Source organism: Oncorhynchus gorbuscha, linkage group LG05, assembly GCF_021184085.1.
Source record: "Oncorhynchus gorbuscha isolate QuinsamMale2020 ecotype Even-year linkage group LG05, OgorEven_v1.0, whole genome shotgun sequence".
In the NCBI taxonomy this organism is placed as follows: domain Eukaryota; kingdom Metazoa; phylum Chordata; class Actinopteri; order Salmoniformes; family Salmonidae; genus Oncorhynchus; species Oncorhynchus gorbuscha.
In genome coordinates this window covers 17,274,708-17,292,157 of record NC_060177.1, presented here as the reverse complement: position 1 = coordinate 17,292,157, position 17,450 = coordinate 17,274,708, and the positions used below count along the sequence as shown (strand labels likewise).

The following is a 17,450-nucleotide window of genomic DNA, read 5'->3' as shown; positions in this document are numbered from 1 at the left end:
ATGAATACATTATATGCATTGTGACAGCACAATATTACCAGGGATACCGACACTCCAAAACACAAAAGCCGGGAAAATAAACAGCGGAATATAAAGGGGCCATTGGCTTGTAAAAGGACAGCTCGCTTCTTTTGAGCCTAAAATTAAGAAAATCTGCACAAAATTCTAGGAGGAGATCCTGACGCAGTTTTGTGGCTAAGAGTATTATAACACCTTTTCATTGATGAGTATGGTCAACGCAGACAACAAGGATTTATAGGGATATATCAACAAAGGCCTATTCACATTTCTCTCTCAACATTTCAGTCAGAGGCTTTCAGTATTATTCATGAGGTGTTATTCTTTCCTGCTGAATGTAACAAACTATACCGTTGGCGCAAATATAATGAAACATTTGACCTTGCTAGAGCAGGTTCAGTAACCTAATGGGACGCAATTTAAATTAAGTAGCTAATATCCTCAATTCAATGAATGGACCACAGGGACGGAATACAATATGACATTTTATTAAATAGTTTGGGGAATGGCCTTGTCTCTGAAGGTAGATCCTTTGAGCCAGATGGTGTGATGACAGGTAGCCCTATGTGGGGCTGCTGGCATCAAAAGCCCCCTGCTGGGAGAAAGGAGTTCCAGTTACGGGCCTTATAAGGTTATTATAGCTGGTGGGGAGGTTGAGTTGTCTGAAACTTTTTAGAACATGGGGTAAGGTTGATTCAGTGGTACTCAGGGATGTGTTGTGTTGGATTTGCCCCAAACGTAACGCTTTGTATTCAGGACGTAAAGTTGATTTATTTTCCACATTTTTTGCAGTTTCACTAGTGCCTTATTGCAAACAGGATTCATGTTTTGGAATATTTTATATTATGTACAGGCTTCCTTCTTTTCACTCTTGCAATTAGCTTATTGCTGTGGAGTAACTACAGTGTTGTTGATCCATTCTCAGTTTTCTCCTATCACAGCCATTAAACTCTGTAACTATTTTAAAGTCACCATTGGCCTCATGGTGAAATCCCTGAGTGGTTTCCTCCCTCTCCAGCAACTGAGTTAGGAAGGACACCTTTATCTTTGTACTGACTGGGTGTATTGATACACCATCCAAAGTGTAATTAACTTCACCATGTTCTTCTTTTATTATACCCATCTACCAATAGGTGCCCTTCTTTGCAGTGCATTGGAAAACCTCCCTGATCTTTGTGGTTGAATCTGTGTTTGAAATTTACTGCTCGACTGAGGGACCTAACAGATAATTGTGTAGGGTACACAGATGAGGTAGTCATTCAGAAATCATGTTAAGCACTATTATTGCACACAGAGTGAGCCCATGCAACTTATTATGTGACTTGTTAAGCACATGTTTACTCCTGAACGTATTTAGGCTTCCCATAACAAAGGGGTTAAATATTGATTGACTCAAGACATTTCAGCTTTTCATTTTTTATTAATTTGTCAAAATGTTTAAACCCCTTGACAATATTGGATATTGTGTGTAGTCCACTGACACACAACTTGAACATAGAATTCCTGTATTTAGTTAAAGTGAGCATTCAGACCAGCCTTACTAATTGAGCTTTCGTAAACTACATTACATGTGTTAAAGAGATCCATGGAACACAGACCATGGGACATAGAAAAATACAATGATATGAACATGTATTGGGGTTGACATCCATACCAGCATTATACTCAGATTTTGACCCCAATGAGGAGATTCTTGATCCATCCCCTACAAGGGGACGCATGTGTGGTGTTTCCATGGCGTTTCCATTGTTTTGGTCAAGTTTGATTAATCTCTACTGCATGTATAAGAATGCTTCCAATTCTAGAATGTAAATGCTATCCATTCCAAAGCTGTTCTGAAGTCTTTAGTGACAGCGTGACTCATTGGAATGCTACAGAAAGACCTTGACCGTCATCCATTACACTCTGAATCACATACAGTCATTAGTATGCATCACAAGTACCAGGAATATAATACAGGCTAAGCCAATTAATCTACTCATCTGGTGACCAGAATGGACATAATTTATGCCCTGAAAAGTGACTAAAGGCAACATGAGGGGACCAAATGTTTGTCCATTTTCTAATAATCTGTTTGGACTCACACATGTAATTAAAAAAGAAAAACCCGGCCAAAGTGGTGCAAATATGGCAGATGGTTTGGAAAAAGATCAGGATAGTCAGTGCAATCTGGACAGAGCAGAAATCCTGATCAAAGCCCTCTTTGCAACGTCAGGTTAAGCAACAGCCACATCCATAACCCAGGACAGCTGTTTATTACAGAGGGGATTTGGTTTATGGGACAAGCACTCAGATTTCATCTGGATTTATTCCTTGTCAGTTAAAAAATGGATTGTGCTAAATCCATTCAGTTTAGCTGCTAAATCATTTCAATTATTATGCAACTACTTCTCAGCAGAGGTCACTGACAGAGGGATTCGGAGTGTTCAGACAGATCTATCATTACAAACAACCACACTTTCAACCGACCTATCAGATTTAATACTTCAGACAGATCTATCATTACAAACAGCCACACCTTCAACCGATCTTCAGATTTAATACTTCAGACAGATCTATCATTACAAACACTCACACCTTCAACAGACCTTCAGATTTAATACTTCAGACAGATCTATCATTACAAACAACCACACCTTCAACCGATCTTCAGATTTAATACTTCAGACAGATCTATCATTACAACCAACCACACCTTCAACCGACCTTCAGATTTAATACTTCAGACAGATCTATCATTACAAACAACCACATCTTCAACCGATCTTCAGATTTAATACTTCAGACAGATCTATCATTACAAACAACCACACCTTCAACAGCCCTTCAGATATTATACTTCAGACAGATCTATCATTACAAACAACCACACCTTCAACCGACCTTCAGATTCGATACTTCAGACAGATCTATCATTACAAACACTCACACCTTCAACAGACCTTCAGATTTAATACTTCAGACAGATCTATCATTACAAACAACCACACCTTCAACCGACCTTCAGATGTAATACTTCAGACAGATCTATCATTAAAAACACTCACACCTTCAACAGACCTTCAGATATTATACTTCAGACAGATCTATCATTACAAACAACCACACCTTCAACCGACCTTCAGATTCGATACTTCAGACAGATCTATCATTACAAACACTCACACCTTCAACAGACCTTCAGATTTAATACTTCAGACAGATCTATCATTAAAAACACTCACACCTTCAACAGACCTTCAGATATTATACTTCAGACAGATCTATCATTACAAACAACCACACCTTCAACCGACCTTCAGATTCGATACTTCAGACAGATCTATCATTACAAACACTCACACCTTCAACAGACCTTCAGATTTAATACTTCAGACAGATCTATCATTACAAACAACCACACCTTCAACCGACCTTCAGATTTAATACTTCAGACAGATCTATCTTTACAAACACCCACACTTTCAACAGACCTTCAGATTTAATACTTCAGACAGATCTATCATTACAAACACCCACACCTTCAACTGACCTTCAGATGTAATACTTCAGACAGATCTATCATTGCAACCAACCACACCTTCAACCGACCTTCAGATTTAATACTTCAGACAGATCTATCTTTACAAACACCCACACTTTCAACAGACCTTCAGATTTAATACTTCAGACAGATCTATCATTACAAACACCCACACCTTCAACTGACCTTCAGATGTAATACTTCAGACAGATCTATCATTGCAACCAACCACACCTTCAACAGACCTTCAGATTTAATACTTCAGACAGATCTATCATTACAAACACTCACACCTTCAACCAACCTTCAGATTTAATACTTCAGACAGATCTATCATTACAAACAACCACACCTTCAACAGACCTTCAGATTTAATACTTCAGACAGATCTATCATTACAAACACCCACACCTTCAACAGACCTTCAGATTTAATACTTCAGACAGATCTATCATTACAACCAACCACACCTTCAACAGACCTTCAGATTTAATACTTCAGACAGATCTATCATTACAAACACCCACACACCTTCAACCGACCTTCAGATTTAATACTTCAGACAGATCTATCATTACAACCAACCACACCTTCAACAGACCTTCAGATTTAATACTTCAGACAGATCTATCATTACAAACAACCACACCTTCAACAGACCTTCAGATGTAATACTTCAGACAGATCTATCTTTACAAACACCCACACCTTCAACAGACCTTCAGATGTAATATTTCAGGTAAATAGAGACAGTACAGTATTGCCTTTCATTGCCACTGTGTCAGCCACAATTCTATTGGCATGGAGTCATTTTTATCTAAATCGTTTACAGAGGATTGCTGCTATGTTTTGTGACAGTTATAGAAATCACACATTTCGTCGTTAGTCTAAGTAGCTACAGCACTACCAACTCAGGGTCCTCTCATCTTCTATCACTTGGTATTTGGCTGCAGGGGGAACATTGTCTTTGTCTGGGAGCAGAAACATCCAACAGATTACTCAAGTTGAATAGTTTGGCTTTCTCTGTGCATCTCCAGCAGACTGGTCTGGTCTACTATCTACCCCATGGACCAACCCACAGGGGGCCAGACAGACAGACTGGACTCCAGGTCCCAGATTCACAAAACCTTTTTGAGAAGAAATTCATTTTAAGTGCCCTTTTTTCCTTAACTGTATACTTAAGAAGAAACTTATGAAAAGTGTCTATTCTTCAATACATTCCGCCACGTCCTGGTTGCTAAAATTCTAATAGTTCGGCTAATTTCTGTACAGCTGGTGTTCAGAACCGAAAGTAAAAGACACAAAAACGAAACTTAAACACTGGAAGCATAGAATTTACGCACATAGAACAGATATACCGCTTCTTAGTCTTGCATTCAATAAGAATGTCAGATCTATAACTATATTTCTATGTGAATTATGTCAGGTTGCCCAAAAAGTAACATATTGCAGCTTTAAGTTTCTTCCTATGTTTCTGTCTAAGAAGAAGAAATTACATTCTTGAAAACAAAGTTCTTGGATTTCTTTTTGGATTCCAAGACCCTCGTCTTAAACTCATAGAAGTGAGAAAATGAGCTCATGAAAGCTATTGAACATGTTTAATTAACTCACAAACGTCTGAACGTTTCAGTTCTGATTGCTTTAAATCCCCCCCCAAAAATGTAGACCAGCAATTTCCGAAAGAAATATGCTCTTGTAAGCGAAAAAGTTCATTTAGTGTGCATTGCACTATCACGCACTGATTTTTATCTGCAACACATGCACAACAAGTCCGTTTGGTGGAGACACACTGGTGGGAAATTGTGCATATTTATTCTAGAATAGTTGTTTATCTCTCTCTCTCTCTCTCTCTCTCTCTCTCTCTCTCTCTCTCTCTCTCTCTCTCTCTCTCTCTCTCTCTCTTTCTCTATATATGCCATTTAGCAGACGCTTTTATCCAAAGCGACTTACAGTCATGTGTGCATACATTCTATGTATGGGTGGTCCCGGGGATCGAACCCACTACCCTGGAATTACAAGCGCCATGCTCTACCAACTTCTCTCCCCCTCCCCTCTATCTCCCTCCCACATTTATGAACATTGCAAATACACAGGGAGATCATTCCAATTAGTGAACCGGAGGACATCCAACACCTTCATCTGTATTTCACAGGCCTGCTCCTCTAATTACACACAAATATTCACTCTAAAGGGCCCCTTTACCAGACATCCTCATGTTCACACAAACAGCAATTAAACCCAGTAAAGGATAGATGATTAAAAGAAAAGGAGTTGGTCACCCACTCCTTTTACTCTAATGACTGAGAGCAATTGGTTGAAAAGTTGAGCTGAGAGTATCAGAGGTATTTTTTTACAGCAAAGAAATTGGAACGATTACTCAAGAAGGCTACAGAGTGGTGCTGGATCATAAATAACCATAAAGTGAACACGTAGAGAACGAGGTTAGACAGGCAAATTCATATGAATAAAGAAACCTACGTATCAGCCATAAAAACAAGTTTGGTTTTAAAAGGGCCTTCAATGCAGAGAAAGGCCTATCAATAGATATTGGCTGTAAATGCTGTGTGTGACCAGGTTGTGGAGTTACTGCTGTGCTATGTGGAAGTAAATACCTACAATGTGTCTACAATGTGTCTACAATGTGTCTACAATGTGATCCAATAACACTATGATATTAAAATAATGATCAGTTTATCCTTAGGTCTGTGTATTTCTTAGAATGTACTATATTAAAGCCTCAGATCTAACTGTGCCTTTTATTTAATCTGAAGGGCATCATTACCAGGTGAGCTTTATTCCCTGATCGATAGCTAGCTGCTCCTATGATGCTAACAACCCGTTCATAACCCATTCACAGGCTCTGATGTTTGAGACTGTCGCTTTTCTATGGGCCTCTTATTTCTAGTCAGAATTGTAATTACATCAACGTGTCATCACTATGAAAAGCAACATGGAACACATGTAGCTACCCAGTGGACAAGACTGGTGGAAATGATGTAAAATTACAATCAGATTACAACGGTATTAAACTGTTTTTTTTTTACATGACATCAGCTTTGCCCACTGGGTAGTACCATGTCATCTACTTGTTCTATACAGGATCAGTGGGGTGCTTCTGAATGTCAGGATGAGAATGGATGAAGGTTTTGTCATTTGACAGGAGACTCGCTTAGAAAAGGTCAGAATTGTAACAGTACAATAATTACACTTCTCGTAGATATAATAAAACCCAAGGAAAATATATGATGAGACAACAGGGAAGAACACAGAGAGAGAGAGAGAATCCCTCACATCCCTCAACTAATCCTATTAGGAGATATTGCGAGTCCGATTAGGATTTTCAGAATGTATAATCTATTTCACACAACTAAATACTTCAAAGTTTGTGGAAAACACAAAATGGTCATTTTAGTCCCCAGTTATAAGAGTCTGAGAAAAAGAATCACTTGAAACTTGAAAGTGCATCTCCAGGACTCCTTGAGCTATACTTCAGAGGAGAATAAGAAACTCTGTCATTTCTTTCTGCTTTCAATTACAGATTAAGAAACACGGCTTATAATCAGTTTCATAGATCATTTACACAGAGCTAAAAAAAAGTATTGTCTTCCAAATATTGTTTTAAAAAATGCAGTTAAAAAAGTATTGTCTTCCAAATATTGTTTTAAAAAATGCAGTTAAAAAAAGTATTGTCTTCCAAATATTGTTTTAAAAAATGCAGTTTAAAAAAGTATTGTCTTCCAAATATTGTTTAAAAAAATGCAGTTAAAAAAAGTATTGTCTTCCAAATATTGTTTAAAAAAATGCAGTTAAAAAAGTATTGTCTTCCAAATATTGTTTTAAAAAATGCAGTTAAAAAAAGTATTGTCTTACAAATCTTGTTATAAAAAAATGCAGTTTTATGAGCTCAATATTTCTACATAACTATTTCCATTCTGCAGTACTACATAAAGTAAAGCCCAAGCACGGATAGGAGATCTTATTATACAACTTATGTAATACAACTAATTATATCAGCTAAATACAATTTGAGGGCAACTCAAAGTGAACAGAAGAGAGGGAGAATCTTATCTCAGGGGTAAAGCCAGAGGAATATAGATGTAGTTAATGTGGAATGAGTGTGGGGGCGGAACCCCTTCAGTACTACAGCCTAGCACAGAACAGAACAGAAAACCTCAGACTTCCCATTAATCATCAAAGCCCAACACACTCCATTCAGCTCGCTATCCAATACAATATATGGTCCCATACGACAGGTTCACAAAGGATAACTTCTTAGTAAAGCCCAGCACATTGCTATCTCTGTGACTCTGCATGACAGGTATTCAGTGTATAGGTGTAACGTGATCAGTGTGCTGCTAACAGCTAAGCTTCCTCCACTGTCCGACTGACCCATACCAGGCTGGAACCCGTGATCCTCTGCTTAGCAACACATTTGACGGCCCTCCTTGACAATGTTCCAACGTGCTGAGCCACCCAAAAGGTACCAATTGGATGGCTTCATCCGCGACATTTCAAGCTAGCTGTGGCGTGAGTTTACGGTACATTTCCACTACCATCACATATGCACACACTATAGCTTGCGAACTCAAAGGAGCATATAACCTCTGGGCAAACCTGGCACACTGATCGCTATGGGTTAGGGTTAGGGTTAGGTTTAGGGTTAGGGTTAGGGTTAGGGTTAGGTTTAGGGTTAGGGTTAGGGTTAGGGTTAGGGTTAGGGTTAGGGTTAGGGTTAGGTTTAGGGTTAGGGTTAGGGTTAGGGTTAGGGTTAGGGTTAGGGTTAGGGTTAGGGTTAGGGTTAGGGTTAGGGTTAGGGTTAGATTTACATTACATTTAAGTCATTTAGCAGACGCTCTTATCCAGAGCGACTTACAAATTGGTGCATTCACCTTATGACATCCAGTGGAACAACCACTTTACAATAGTGCATCTAAATATTTTAAGGAGGGGGGGTGAGAAGGATTACTTTATCCTATCCTAGGTGTTCCTTAAAGAGGTGGGGTTTCAGGTGTCTCCGGAAGGTGGTGATTGACTCCGCTGTCCTGGCGTCGTGAGGGAGTTTGTTCCACCATTGGGGAGCCAGAGCAGCGAACAGTTTTGACTGAGCTGAGCGGGAACTGTACTTCCTCAGTGGTAGGGAGGCGAGCAGGCCAGAGGTGGATGAACGCAGTGCCCTTATTTGGGTGTAGGGCCTGATCAGAGCCTGGAGGTACTGAGGTGCCGTTCCCCTCACAGCTCCGTAGGCAAGCACCATGGTCTTGTAGCGGATGCGAGCTTCAACTGGAAGCCAGTGGAGAGAGCGGAGGAGCGGGGTGACGTGAGAGAACTTGGGAAGGTTGAACACTAGACGGGCTGCGGCGTTCTGGATGAGTTGTAGGGGTTTAATGGCACAGGCAGGGAGCCCAGCCAACAGCGAGTTGCAGTAATCCAGACGGGAGATGACAAGTGCCTGGATTAGGACCTGTGCCGCTTCCTGTGTGAGGCAGGGTCGTACTCTGCGGATGTTGTAGAGCATGAACCTACAGGAACGGGCCACCGCCTTGATGTTAGTTGAGAACGACAGTTTGTTGTCCAGGATCACGCCAAGGTTCTTAGCGCTCTGGGAGGAGGACACAATGGAGTTGTCAACCGTGATGGCGAGATCATGGAACGGGCAGTCCTTCCCCGGGAGGAAGAGCAGCTCCGTCTTGCCGAAGTTCAGCTTGAGGTGGTGATCCGTCATCCACACTGATATGTCTGCCAGACATGCAGAGATGCGATTCGCCACCTGGTCATCAGAAGGGGGAAAGGAGAAGATTAATTGTGTAGTCTGCATAGCAATGATAGGAGAGACCATGTGAGGTTATGACAGAGCCAAGTGACTTGGTGTATAGCGAGAATAGGAGAGGGCCTAGAACAGAGCCCTGGGGGACACCAGTGGTGAGAGCGCGTGGTGAGGAGACAGATTCTCGCCACGCCACCTGTCAATCCAAGCGTGGGCCGCGCCGGAGATGCCCAACTCGGAGAGGGTGGAGAGGAGGATCTGATGGTTCACAGTATCGAAGGCAGCCGATAGGTCTAGAAGGATGAGAGCAGAGGAGAGAGAGTTAGCTTTAGCGGTGCGGAGCGCCTCCGTGATACAGAGAAGAGCAGTCTCAGTTGAATGACTAGTCTTGAAACCTGACTGATTTGGATCAAGAAGGTCATTCTGAGAGAGATAGCGGGAGAGCTGACCAAGGACGGCACATTAGGGTTAGGGTTAGGGTTAGGGTTAGTGACCCCTCTATGTGACCCCACAAGACAAGTACTTCTAAGAACCAACAACTCTAATGATGGTCCATACCTGCATGTAAGAAAGAACATTGTAATATACAAAAAAGTCAAATGTGACTTCTATGCATGGGTGCATATGGAGGGCATAACTTATCCTGTAAAAACATGTTTTCAGGTTTACAGCAATCTAATACATGACTTAAACACTTCTAAAACACTTTGAAACCCACTGATCACAAACAAGCCTGTTTCTGGAAGGCTGCAGTGCAGACTCAAAGTGAGAGAACGGAGGAGGAAGGGGTGAGGGGAGTAGTATGGCTTCTGACTGGGAAATCATGTGGCCCGTCTTATCTCACCACCCACCCTCACCATCATTACAGAGGCTCCATTTCTGATGACACCCACCACCCAAGGGTGCAACGCAATGCCACACTGATCAGCCTTTTGAATGCCCTTGCTGGCTGGCATGATTTTACTTTCCTGTGGACCTCCAGATGCAGGATCTTAATTTGATCACTGTAGTTGTTTCGTGATTTACATAAATTCACTGAAAACTTACACTAACACACAGTTAAAAATAACAGAATTGCACTTTTTATGTAGCCAACTTTTGGCCAGCTAACAATAGCCTAACCATCGATCAAACTATATTATGGACTAAACCTTAAAATCCTGTTGCTGCAGGATTATATATATATATATACCTAGGTCAAATTAAGGTCCTACATCTGTATCAGTAAGTGCCGTGGCATGCCACAAATCAAAAGAAAAGCCACGACTTGTTATCTTCTTGCAGCTTTTCCCGGCCTTTGCTGTTGGAGCCATATCTCCCTGCGCTTTGAAGTTGGAGCCACTGGCAATGTCTCAAGCGCTGCTGCCATCAAGCGAGCGCCTCTTCATTAAATCCTCGAGCTGCTTCTAATTACTCAGTGTGATGGAAGCGCCTGGCTGGGTAGAGAACAATGTGCATGGCACAAATGCAAACACCATGAAGATGGGCACACCGACCAGTGACCACAGAAGATATAGAAAGTGCTACATTTCAATCAAATTCACAAGATAATCTTTAGTGCTCATGATCAACCTTCATTAAAAATAATTGGCATCTCATAGCTACAGAACTCATGGAGATTCTTGGATTACGTAAAATTGGATTACGTAAAATTGCTTTTCAGACCATTCAAGTTAATATTCAGGACTGCTACTAGGTGGGCCACTATACACACAGTATTCTATCTAATTAATGCAAGAGAGTTATTTTACTTGCCTGGTGTCAGAACCACGGCTGACTGAATGTTTCCCATCAAGTTTGGTGAGTTACAGCAATGAATTCTGGTACGGAACTGAGCAGAGCCTTTCATCCCGAAACTCTCTCAGTCCCCCCTGCACCATCTCCCAGCCACTCTATTTATAACTTGTAACCATAACAACTGCTGTATTCCTTAGTTCATCTGAGAGAATTCCTGTCACTATGTGTCTTTTGTTCCTGGGGGAACAAGCTCACCTTGTTACATATTTACAGAGCGTTTTTTCAGTGTTGTCAAAGAGACAACGAGAAGGAAACATTTTAAATATAATTCAACTGTATACAAGAGAAACACTGAGCAGGATTCCAAGATTGTAATATTTGTTATCAAGAGGCTGAAATCACGTGTGCAAACCTTCGGTAGAACGGTTTTTATTCTGCACAATGAATAAAATGACTGAGCTATAGGGTGGGTGGGAACATAATAGTAGATTCCACAATTTGACATGTTTACATTTGTAGTACATGTGCAGTTTTCCTCTTCTTATGTCAGTCACTGAAACACTTTAGTTTGAGCTGTTAATTACCTGTCATTCAATTTCCTGTAGATCAACTATCCTAGTATGTCAGCCAAAGTTTTTTTAACTAGGTAAGTACAGATGTAGGATCTTAATTTGATCACCTTGGTGAAGGAGGCAGGAAATGTCAATCTTGTAGTGTATTTGATGTTTAAAAAGGCTTCTGAGGTTTGTAATTTCCACTTTGAAATTTCAGACTTGAATGTATCAACGGCTATAAAAATGTCAATGAGTTATTATCCACATATGTCAGGACACACATGTCCTGTTGCACCCGGATTATTTTCCTGCTGCAGCAAACTAGCTCAAATTAAGATCCTACGAGTGTAAGTTAACTAGCTATTTAAACCTTGTAGTTCGCATGGACAGATTACGATCCAAGGTGATTTTTATTTTGTTGTAATGTTCAAGAGCATGTTGTGTCTGAACCGATGGCGGGTAAAACACAAAAACCTCAGAAGTCTAAGCTATAACATATGAGAATATGAAAAAGGTTAAGGTTAAAATATTTCAATTTTTACTAAAAAAACATTTATTTCAAGAAATTCTAAAATAGTTTGACAACCCTGTTTGTAAGTTTTAAATGATATAAATGTCAACCATTAATGTTTTCCAGTATTGAAGACATGGATGTCTCAGGTATGGTGAAGAATGCAGAATAGGTCAACACTGAGCACCTTTCTCTTTTCAATGTTTTGGCATTCAGGTCTAAAAAGTCCCTTTCTGAGCATTTCTACAATGGACAAATATGTATGTAAGGTTTTGTTCAAATTGAATGGGGTCTGTCAAAAAAAGGGGGAGTGAAGCGGCATGGGGGTGAAGCAGCGTGGGGGTGAAGCGGCATGGGGGTGAAGCGGCATGAGGGTGAGCGGCGTGAGGGTGAGCGGCGTGGGGGTGAAGCGGCGTGGGGGTGAAACGGCGTGGGGTGAAGCGGCGTGGGGGTGAAGCGGCATGGGGTGAAGCGGCGTGGGGGTGAAGCGGCATGGGGATGAAGCGGCGTGGGGGTGAAGCGGCGTGGGGGTGAAGCAGCGTGAGGGTGAGCGGCGTGGGGGTGAAGCGGCGTGGGGGTGAAGCGGCGTGGGGGTTAAGCGGCATGGGGTTAAGCGGCATGGGGTGAAGCGGCGTGGGGGTGAAGCGGCGTGGGGGTGAAGCGGCGTGGGGGTGAAGCGGCGTGGGGTGAAGCGGCATGGGGGTGAAGCGGCATGGAGGTGAAGCGGCATGGGGATGAAGCGGCGTGGGGGTGAAGCGGCGTGGGGGTGAAGCGGCGTGGGGGTGAAGCGGCTTGGGGGTGAAGCGGCATGGGGTGAAGCGGCGTGGGGGTGAAGCGGCTTGGGGGTGAAGCGGCATGGGGTGAAGCGGCGTGGGGGTGAAGCGGCGTGGGGGTGAAGCGGCGTGGGGGTGAAGCAGCGTGGGGGTGAAGCGGCGTGGGGGTGAAGCGGCATGGGGGTGAAGCGGCATGGGGATGAAGCGGCATGGGGGTGAAGCGGCATGGGGATGAAGCGGCATGGGGTGAAGCGGCGTGGGGGTGAAGCGGCGTGTGGGTGAAGCATTGCAAGTTTAAGGCCATATTTAGCCATTGTTCTCTCCCTTACGTCTGGTCTTCACAAGAGATGGTCACACAGCCTCATTCCAACTTGGTTCTGATCTGATATTTGCACAACGCAGGAGTGATAATCCTTCTGTGGGGAGTTTAGGGACCAAAACAATTTATTCTCCAGCCAATGAGATTGATCAAAACTAAATTAACAAATACAGTATATATTTGTTTTGTGTTACAACAGAGCGGGATGAAAAATGATTATCAGAATCCTATTATTTATTAATTTTCTCTTGACCTTGTTAAAATGCAATTTGGAGCGCCTTAAAAGATTATGACGAGTTGAGTCACATACGAGTGCTTAGCAGAAAGACATGGTAGAGCATAATGGTCCATTGAGAGTGAAGGACATGAGGATGATGTCCTGAAAATAACTTTCCAATCCCTTTCAATGGCTTTCCAAGGTTTTGTGACTATTTCAAAAGTACTCTTACAGAGTCTTGTGTCCAAACATCCTGTTTTCCTCCTTAATAATGAATTAGCATGCAATGTCAAATAGATATTTATTTGTTTTGTGCATTTCCAAAAGCTATTGCCTGGGAAGGAGAGACCAATGTGAGTTATTCATTAGCGTACACACACTTTGTCCTTCCATCTCCCTGGTGATCTAAACAGCAGTGGACAATTTTCACTAAATTCACAAGGCCTTTATTTAATAAGAGCAAAAATCCCTTCAAGGCCACCCGGGCTGTCCAGTGGAGGGGAAGAGGAGAGAGGATAGCTCTATGGTGGGTTAGCCTCTCTACCCTTATGCATGGAGAAAGGAGAGAGGATAGCTCTATGGTGGGTTAGCCTCTCTACCCTTAGGCATGGAGAAAGGAGAGAGGATAGCTCTATGGTGGGTTAGCCTCTACCCTTAGACATGGAGAAAGGAGAGATGATAGCTCTATGTTGGGTTAGCCTCTACCCTTAGGCATGGAGAAAGGAGAGAGGATAGCTCTATGGTGGGTTAGGCTCTACCCTTAGGCATGGAGAAAGGAGAGAGGATAGCTCTATGGTGGGTTAGCCTCTACCCTTAGGCATGGAGAAAGGAGAGAGGATAGCTCTATGGTGGGTTAGCCTCTATCCTTAGGCATGGAGAAAGGAGAGAGGATAGCTCTATGGTGGGTTAGCCTCTACCCTTAGGCATGGAGAAAGGAGAGAGGATAGCTCTATGTTGGGTTAGCCTCTCTACCCTTATGCATGGAGAAAGGAGAGAGGATAGCTCTATGGTGGGTTAGCCTCTCTACCCTTATGCATGGAGAAAGGAGAGAGGATAGCTCTATGGTGGGTTAGCCTCTCTACCCTTATGCATGGAGAAAGGAGAGAGGATAGCTCTATGGTGGGTTAGCCTCTACCCTTAGGCATGGAGAAAGGAGAGAGGATAGCTCTATGATGGGTTAGCCTCTCTACCCTTATGCATGGAGAAAGGAGAGAGGATAGCTATATGGTGAGTTAGCCTCTCTACCCTTATGCATGGAGAAAGGAGAGATGATAGCTCTATGGTGGGTTAGCCTCTCTACCCTTATGCATGGAGAAAGGAGAGAGGATAGCTATATGGTGAGTTAGCCTCTGTCTCTCTCTACCTCCAGGCTCATGGCTGCCTCCCTAACTGGAGATCTGACACTGTTCTTTCTTTGAGACAGAAGTGGTCTAACAGCAGTAGTATGAGAGAGAGACCTATTCTACTTTTGACTTTCTCCCCTTTTTCTTTCATTCTAGAAGTATTTATCACTGGTATGAATAAGCACAGTGTCACGTTCTGACCATAGTTCTTGTGTGTTTTCCTTGTTTTAGTGTTGGTCAGGACGTGTGCTGGGTGGGCATTCTATGTTGTGTGTCTAGTTTGTCTGCTTCTGTGGTTGGCCTGATATGGTTCTCAATCAGAGGCAGGTGTTAGTCATTGTCTCTGATTGGGAACCATATTTAGGTAGCTTGTTTTGTTTTGGGGTTTGTGGGTGATTATTTCCATGTCTGTGTTTGTTTCACCACACAGGACTGTTTTGTATATTTGAAGTGGTTTCTCGGTATTCGTCTTTATTAAAGATGTTTAACCCTAACCACGCTGCGTTTTGGTCTGCCTCTCCTTCCCAGGAAGAAAGCCGTTACACACAGGGGTACTTATGCCGCAGTTTAGCTTCTCAGTGAAAGCAAGACCAAAATCTAATAAGTGTAGAAAAGCCAAAAATAGCAGGGTTATTTTCTTAGTTTGAAAATATTCTGATGGACACTTGGCTTTGCATACCATCTGCTGGCACTGAGTACCTGACAAAAAGTGAATGACACAATGAATTAAATGAAAAAAGTAGATCAAGTCATCTTAAAAGTTAATCAACCTCACAATTAAAAAGTTTCAGACAACATCACTAACTAATCCTTTGTAAAGTAAAATAAAATAAAATGCTTAGCTAGCTGACAAAAAGCAACAATCTTCCCCTGTATTTTGTACTGCAATGAGAGTGCTCAACTCTTATCTTCATTGTCTTTCAGCTCCAGCTCTTCTGCCCTTCACCACCCAACAGGCATCTCTTCCTAAGCCCCCGGGCTGCGTCCTGACCGTGATCACCAACCTCATGACATCCCTCCCTGAGCCAGACCCTGACACGCATCATCACCCTACTGCCACCACACACACCACAGAGGAGCTGTGCTCTATTACTGTGTCCCCTACATGCCATTCACCTCTTCCTAAATCAACGTTCTGTGGAGAGATAAATACACCAGAGGAGGCTGGTTGGAGGAGCTATAGGAGTACAAACTCATTGTAATGGATAGAATAAATGGAACAGAGTCAAACATGTAGTTTCCATATGTTTGATGTTTTTTAAACTGTTCCATTTATTCCATTCCAGCCATTACAATGTCACTGCATAGATACTGGAAGACGGGTTTGATTTGAAGATGGATAACATGTCACTAATCAAACTCAAACTTCAGGCAAAGACACCAGCACTGTCGGCACAGGAGGAATCGAATTTAGGGGTAATAATTATTCAAAACCATCCTTCACATCAGTACTGAAATAAATAATTACTTTCAAAATAATGTGCAGCGTTGTTGTCTGTTAAGAGCCTCTGGCTGTGATCACTCACTGCAACAAAACTCAATTAATAAAATTGCTCACTAATCCTGACAGATTGAATCCCAATGGATAATACACCTCCCACCACTCCCCACCATGCAAACACTATATTGAAACATATTCATTCATTACTTACAATGAATACTTTATTATCTTGTTAATTCATTAATTACAGTATCTAGGCCTCTATAAAAATGTTTTCAAAATTGCAGAGAGTGCTGTTTGTTTGTCGATAATGCAGAAATATTGCCATCATTATCCTTGTGGAGGATTCTAGAGGCTACTTCTGTCACAGTAGCCTGTGAATGCAGCGGTGGACTCTGCAATAACTCCAGAGGTTTTTGTGTAGAAGGTGGAGGCCAGGTGGGGTGGGGGAGGAGGTATGTGAGAGTGGGTGATGGTGTGTGGACACTGAGTGTTGGGTCACTGGCTCTTTCCCTCTGTCACTGAGCATTCCTCAGTGATAGAGCCTTGCGTGACCTCTCTGCCAGCCCTGCAGCCAAAGCAGCCTTGCCTTGATGTGTTCAGACACAATACCTCCTCCTTCTCCACTACCTGCACCTGTTCTGTCAGATCCTCTCACTGTACACATTAGTGCACAGACATTAGAGAAGCATCCCCCATCTAAAGCTAATATGATGATGTCATGGAGGCTGAGAGTGAGACTGATGAGAGGACTAGGATGCTAGGAGTACGGTCAGCGGAGCCAGTATCTCATGTAAACATCACAGACCCTCAAGCCAAAGTACTCAGGAGAAGCTGTTGCTGTCCCCAGCCAGACCAAACAGTGGACAGGTAGATGGGCATAGTGCTAGGGAAAGGGATTTGGTCACAGGAACAATCATATTTGTACATACTCCAACACACACACCTACACACACACAGCCCAAGCTTTCCTTTCCCCAGACTGACTGGAATCTCCAAGAATAATGTCCGAAAGAAAAGCAGGTCAGTCTCACAGCAGTGAGATGAGACTGAGTGGTCTGGTCAGCAGTGCAGTCAGACAGGACACCTATACAACTATGTACTATAAACTCCCATTTGTGTTCTGCAGCAGCTCAAACTCAGTCCAGGGTTGCGTCCAAAATGGTACATTGTTCCTTATGTAGTGTACTACTTTTGACAAGGGTCCATAGCACTATATGGGGAATAGGGTGCCATTTCGGACACAGACC

General features: G+C 42.5%; 1 protein-coding gene across 1 annotated transcript; it reads right to left on the bottom strand.

Moving 5' to 3' along the window:
- Positions 1-12,402: 12,402 nt before the first annotated feature.
- On the bottom strand, positions 12,403-13,167 carry LOC124035420 (protein TRACHEARY ELEMENT DIFFERENTIATION-RELATED 7A-like). Its single transcript, XM_046348869.1, has one exon. The coding sequence runs from the start codon at positions 13,165-13,167 to the stop codon at positions 12,403-12,405; it is 765 nt and encodes a 254-aa protein (XP_046204825.1).
- Between the last annotated feature and the right edge of the window lie 4,283 nt (positions 13,168-17,450).